Here is a 6,980-nt window from a genome sequence, read left to right as displayed (position 1 = left end):
TCGGGGACCTCCCCAGTTAACCAGGACTGCTGGTAAATGATGGAGAGTGGCTTGGCAAGCTCCTCCGCCAGCTCCCTCAGTACCCTCGAGTGGATCCCATCCGGCCCCACAGACTTGTCAGCATCCAGGTGGCGTAGCAGGTTGTTAACTCTTGGATTATGGGGAGTTCATCCTGCTCACCTCCAGCTCAGAGGGCTGAATACCCTGACGATAACTGGTTTGACTATTAAAGACTGAGGCAAAGAAGGCATTAAGTACCTCAGCCTTTTCCTCGTCCTTAGTGGCAATGTTCCCCCCCCATCTAATAAAGGATGGAGATTCTCCTTGGCTCTCTTTTTGTTGTTAACATATTTGTAAAAACATTTTTTCTTGTCTCTTACAACAGTGGCCAGATTGCTTTCTAGCTGGGCTTTTGCCTTTCTAATTTCCTCTCTGCATGACCTAACGAGATCGCTGCACTCTTCCTGAGTTGCCAAAACAAAAATGCTCTTGGTCTTTCAGAGAACCCATCAGCGTCTTTCAGAGCACCCATCATCCGTGGAGAGTACACTGAAGAATAGGATAGACTTTTAGCAACTATATGCAATTAGCTCAGAAATGTCTGCTGCACACATGCAGCAATTGTAAACCATAATTTACTTTTTGTACATGAAGAACTATGGAAGCTGTTGAAAGTTGCCTTAGCCACTCATCCTAGCAGAAGAAGGTAAGTGAGCACCCTTTCTTGTTTACATAAAACACAAGAGTTTTCCAGCAGAGTCTGCTTCTTCCCTCTGTGAAGAAAAGAGCAGCAAATAAAGTCCTCTTAGGCCTGGACATAAACTAAAGTGCTGCAATCCTCTTAAAGCAATGGTTGAGAATCACCATGACTCCAGGAACATAAACATTCATGTATTGTGAAAAGATATTATTTCACAAGGTTGCAGTTATTAGCTTGGTTTTCAAAAACAGAGTAGCTGCATCAGCACCTGGGCTTTTGACAACCTTCTGGAACCCAAACTGCACAGTGTACAAGTGTGTCCCACCACCACCAAGGGTATAATTTTTTTCATTACTGGTTAGATCAATGTCAATATTAATAAGTTTCTGTTGGGTGATAAATGGTAGTAACGTTTTCATGAGAGAGGTCCTAGTTCAGACACAGACCAGGTAGTAAGTTAGTCTTGCTGGTCTGTGTAAATGAATTAGGCTTTTATAAAGGTTTCTGCAAAGGCTTAATGGCATAAAGCATCACCATAAAGTTCAGATATGGTCTTACAAGATTTTACCTGAAAACATCTAGCTGAAGGAATTTCAGATCCCTCATTCATATTCTGGGGTTGACCCTGTATTCACACCCTACTTCCCCTCATTTAGGCTCAAAAGCACATTCTTCAAGTTCAGGAAAATCTTTCACAGAGAGTGTTGCTAGTTACACAAACTGTTGATAAAGATATTCCAGTATTCTGTGCATGCACAGTATCAGCAAACACAGAAAACTCAAAAGAGAATCTTAAGGGCTGTTGAGACTGAGGTATCCAACAACAGAACTCCTGCAAAATAATGATTCATTTAAATTCAACAGGAATCCCTCCGATAGCCATTCAAGCCTACAATAACATCCTACGCTGTGCAGTGCACTGAACAGTTGTTTTCTCTATGAAGATACTTAGTTCAAGTCTTTGAGGAAGAGACAGTTGTTTTATTATAAAGTCATACAGTTCATAGCTTATCCACTCAAGTCAATCCCCTGACATTAATGCAACAAAAACACAATGCAAAGCACTTAAACAGATTACCTAGGCAGCAGCTCTACTAAAATTCCTCTACAAAAGCTGGTACCTTTGGCATATTTGACAGAGTGGAAAGTTTCTCATCTCTTTTGATCTTGATTAAAAATGTAGCTTTAAATGCTGGTTCATCAAAGCACGGAAACGCAGACCTTGCTGCCAGAGGTTCAAACTGAGTTGCCGCAAACCACCTAATGGGAAGAGAAGAGCAAATTAAGAATTATGAAAAGGATAAATGTCAGTTTATTTATGATAGAACGGTCATTTTTCCCCAAACTCTGTAAGAGCTTGTTATGGGAGAAGCTTTCTGAATGGTAGATGACAGGGTTGGTCCAGTCAGAATAAATGTTTCATTAACAAGTTTTTTATTTGAGGACTAATTTGCTGGTTGTTTTCTTCTTTCTTACAAAAAAGAATACACCTGTAATAACCCAATTACAGAACAATCATCAAAATATAAGCCAGCCAGTTTCCAGTGAGAGGGAACAAAAAGGAGATTAAAAAATTAAATTAGTGAGCATGCCCACTAAATGAAAGTTTTGAAACCTCAGCAGCGGATGGGACTACAAGGAAGCTTCTTCATCTAATTGTCATGCCTCCTCCTGCAGATGGTCCCACAGTTCATCTAACTGATGCCTGCTCCCCTTGCTGGCTAGTAGATGGACTCTGTGTAAGTTCATGCACTGTCTTGTCTCTAATCCAGTCATATGACAGGAGAACTTCTCAGAAGTCTACATTCCTTCTCCAGTATTTTGATACTAACTAGATGCAGAATTTACTGCTTTTCCTATAGAGCATCTCTGACTTGTATTCTGCTCCTGCAAGACAGCCCTGGGAGCTCAACAAGAAGTTTGCAAATTTAAGTTTTTTATTTACTGGAGCTAAACAGTGGCGAGAACAGCTGTTCACGTTGCTTTTGCCTTTTGTTTTGTGGGGGGTTTTTTTGTGGGTTTTTTTTTTTTTTTAAACTTACTGCCAAGCTACCTACAAGTTTTTGGGGTTTTTCTTTTCTTCTGCACCATGACTCCAACATTTTTCGACCTACAAATTTTCTGAGGAGGCACACTGCTTACAATTCATAAGATTAATCTCTATGCCTGCTTTCAACTTCTTACTCTTCTCTTCCTGCTCACCGACAATCTTGAGGTTGATGCAGTAAGTGCCTTTTTCTTTTTTTCCATTACCCCAAGATTTTACAGAAGAAAAACAAACAATAAAGAACCATTCTGCATAAAAATGTAAGTAAGGCCCAACATTTTTTTTTTTAAATTTGCATCTGGCGACAGTGAGCTATTTTGCCATTTGATAATTTTACTGTTTTTGGTGGCAATATAAAAAATCTTCAAAAGAAAAGAAAACTAAACTAGAAGAAAAGACATTTTCTTGCAAAAGCAGCTTGACAGCTTGAGTTTTATACAGAAAATGCAGTAACAACAGAGGTTGTCAAAGTAGCCTGCATTTGTAAAACCACTGACATTAAACATACAGAGACAAAGCCCCTAGAAATAGATGAGGCAGGCAAGGCAATGGAAAGGAAGATATCAGCAAAGAGTTATCTGAAAAGGATTTACTGGAAAGCATACAAGTTAAAGCATGTGCTACATCCTGTCCCTGAACAAAAGCACGTAGCACTGAACTGAAGGGGGACAAAAACTCAAGAACTTACTGACAGATCATCTTTTTCCTCTGTGAACACTTACACTTTGTCTTTCTACTACAGTACGTACAAGGAGAAAACAAAGCTTCAGCTACATCAGAATAGGAAAAACCATGGAAATTCAAAAAGAGGCTAATCATTCAAGTGATTTTTGCCTTCTACACTTACTGTATTCTTACTCCCACTTACTTCAAGGTAATGCATGTCTTTAAGGTTTGTGATAAGCTACTTAGGTCTGTTTCATTTCATCTTGTGATTATGTTCGTCTGATGCAATCTATACTCCTTGTGATTCTTTATTATCCAATGCATTCCGCAACACAGAGACAACTTCTGGCATTTTTGTTATAATGACAGAATTCTGAAGCCTATCAGCGGTTTTCCAAGTGGCAACAGATTCTCTCTAACGATCATGCATACACTATAATGTTTTTGTATATGCTCAGGTACAGCCCTTTCATAAGAGGCTTATCAAGCAGCACTTTACCTGGGGGATCTGAACAGTCATCTACATTTGCACCTCAGTAAACACACCCACGTTCACTGGAGATGCAGGCAAACTGAAACAGATCAGCAATCCTTTAACTCAAATTTATTTCTTAAAATTCTTGATCTCTTAAAGAAAGCCCCTTAGACTACCTCACGTGAGGACCAACAGGAACACATAGGAGTAAAGAGAAGAGAGCTCCTGCCTTATCTCTGTTGCTGACCAGTTCAAGAACCCACTTAATGTTCCACAGTTCATCTGAATGCACCAGATTTTGCATATATTTGAAAACAAATGTGGCAGCCAACTTATTTTCTTGTACAATTCAGTGCTGTCATAGACCCACTAGGATCTAGATAAAGGGAGTTTTAAAGGCAAACTGTAAGTAAACTTTAGAAAAATAAACAAGTTTTGGTTTAAATGTCTGTTGTTAATACTTAGAGAGGCCTGCTGAATCTGCAACAAAATATCCTGGGTTTTTGTTTAGAGAATAGAATAGAAATATATCTTTCTTATGTTATGCAGCTTCCTAACAGTCTATGAAATCATCTTTACACTGAGTACCTTGTTTTGTTTATTTTTTTAAAGATGAGCTATCATTGAGGGACTTAAATAATTGAAACATCAGCAGCGTATAGTTATCATATCTCACTGGAGAGAGAAAAATTATAAACAAATTTGCCACACTTATGTTTTATTCTTCAAGGAGTCTCACTGAAAAAGTTTGCAACAGGTCAATGAAGGGTCTTGTTTTAAGTAACTGAAAATAAACACAATCTCAGTGTGATCCTCTTCCCAGGGAATTATTTCAAGTCTATATTGTCAATTTGTAAAAGGTTGGGTTGGTGGTGCTAATTTTAAGTTCTGCCTTCCCCATTCAGGAGACGAAATCTACTTACTAATATTTTGGGAATTTCTGTACAAACTCTCTGTTGTTGCAAAGATTTGTAACACTGATAACATTGTTTTTTCTTGCTTTTTCCTTTACATTCCATTTAACCTTTTTTTTTTAAAGCTTTAGATCTTATCATTTGTTAGAACAAGCTGGGAAGTGTTTTATGTCTTTATTTAGCATTTGTTTTGTGGGCCCTTCAAAACTACTTTCCTGTCAGCTGGTCCTGGACTGACCCACACTGCTCTTTCCGTCTTTTGTTTATTGCACCGCTCTGTTTCTAGAAAAACTCCATGGATAATTACGTGCCAACAAAGGCATGACCAGTGTAAGGCTCATTTGAAGTGGGTGGTGGTGGTGGGTGGTGATTTCTTTAATCTTCTTGGTAAAAAGCACTGATTTACCCTTTTTAAAAACAAGTATGATGTTTCTTTTTTCTCCAGTCACTGGGGACTTCACCCGACTGCCATGACTTTTCAAATATTGATTGAGAGCGGCTTGGCAACTACATCTCCCAGTTCCCTTAGGATTGTGGGTTGCATCTCATTGGGTCCTATGAACTTGTGTATGTTCAGGTTCCTCAGATGGTCTCGGACCTGATCTTCTCCTACGACGGTACTTTGTACTGCCAGTCCCTGCCTTGAGACTCAGGGACTCGAGAGATGCGCGAAGAATTTCCAAAGAGAGACACTAAAAATTAAACAAACACAAAGCCACGCTATAGCTACCTACAACCACTATACTGCACTACATTTTTAACTGATGGAGAGGCTGTCCTGACTTAATGAACTCATCCATGAATGACATTTTTCAGGTAGATTAATCAGGAGATTAAAGATCAATTTTGCTCAACAGGAATCAGTTGTATGAAACATCTAATAGAAAAAGCAACCCTGGTTATTTCTATTATCAAAGCACAATCTAGAAGTGACAGAAAAGAGAAGCTGCATTTGTGGGCATACCTTTGCTTAGAATTCTCATCCTTGTAAGAAATTTTGTAAAACCCGTAATAGGTATCTGATAAATTAGATGAATATTCTATGTTGACAGTATAATTCTGTCCTACAAGGAGAGCCTCAGGAGCCATGACTGCAATCTGGTCATGCAATGGATATTCCAGGAATTCAACTGGCTTTGCTTGATCTGCTGAAGTAATGGTTGCCTTGGTGATATTAAGTCCTGAGCTGTGAAGTACGATCTTCCAAGTTACCTGGACAATGTTAACCACTATCTTTACAGAGCCTGCAAATTTCAGAGTAGTTAGGTTTGGCTGCAAGACAAGATCATAATGCAGTGGTACAACAGCAGCAGGAAGTCTAATTTTTGCCCATGGAAATAGTTTTCCATTGGTTGCCAAAGGGTATATTAGTTCCATTGTATGTTTTTTTTTATGGCAGCCTTCTTTGGTAAAGGTACATTTGGGAAGAAGATAAATTGCCATTATTAATGAAACTGCAATCACAAGAACAACTGTGCAAACCACCATGGTCCTCGTAGAGGGCACCGAACATGATCCATTTGGATTTTGTCTATAGACAGACATGTTATTCCGGAGACCCGAGCTTCTGTTCATGAAGGACATCCCCAGCAACTTTGCTGATGACTCATAATCCTCTTCATCATCGTCCATTTCATGCTCTCCAAGGCCACGCACCAAGAGCCGGGAGCTCCTTGGTTCATACTCCACTTCATCAGGCTCCAGGGGATGTAAACAAGGCTCTTTTGCCAAGTCAACCACATCGGGCTCTTCTTCAAACATACTGTTTTCAATCATATTCCTGGGTAACTGAATTCGATCTGAAAAAGAAAAGACCATATGTTACATGATAAACAAAAAGCATGATTATAATACCCCAAAGATAGCTTACTGAATTACAGAATGGGAAACACTTTTACAGCATATACGATCAAGAGCTCTTCAATTTTCTCTCTCAGGTTTGTTTTCAGAAAACATTTCTGAGCTTTTCTGCCTACTGTAATTTTTCGTTCAGTATCTTCAAAAGGATGCTTCCGTTGCGCGTACTCAATCATGTGTCTTGCACCATAATTGGGGATCAGATATATCACTGCATAGCACTCCCAGTTCACTGATGTCAGTGTCTTGGCTACATTTCCTCTACCCCAGTAAACTATATTTGTATTCAAATAAATTAGTTAAGAAGGAATATTCTTTATG

The 6,980-nt window shown here is 39.0% G+C and overlaps 1 protein-coding gene across 1 annotated transcript in view; it reads right to left on the bottom strand.

The window, feature by feature from the left end:
• LOC104077088 (leucyl-cystinyl aminopeptidase-like) overlaps positions 1 to 6,578 on the bottom strand; it is a gene marked incomplete at its 3' end in the record, with an annotated part of 12,065 nt that extends 5,487 nt beyond the window's left edge. The window contains exons 1-2 of the mRNA XM_009578201.1: positions 5,767 to 6,578; positions 1,822 to 1,960 (exon numbers count right to left, since the gene is read on the bottom strand). Of these exons, the coding sequence (XP_009576496.1) occupies positions 1,822 to 1,960; positions 5,767 to 6,578 (951 nt within the window). The remainder of the gene's footprint in view (positions 1 to 1,821; positions 1,961 to 5,766) is intronic.
• Positions 6,579 to 6,980: the final 402 nt, after the last annotated feature.

This window comes from Fulmarus glacialis, unplaced genomic scaffold, assembly GCF_000690835.1.
Source record: "Fulmarus glacialis isolate BGI_N327 unplaced genomic scaffold, ASM69083v1 scaffold3235, whole genome shotgun sequence".
In the NCBI taxonomy this organism is placed as follows: domain Eukaryota; kingdom Metazoa; phylum Chordata; class Aves; order Procellariiformes; family Procellariidae; genus Fulmarus; species Fulmarus glacialis.
This window is presented reverse-complemented; position numbering and strand designations above follow the sequence as displayed.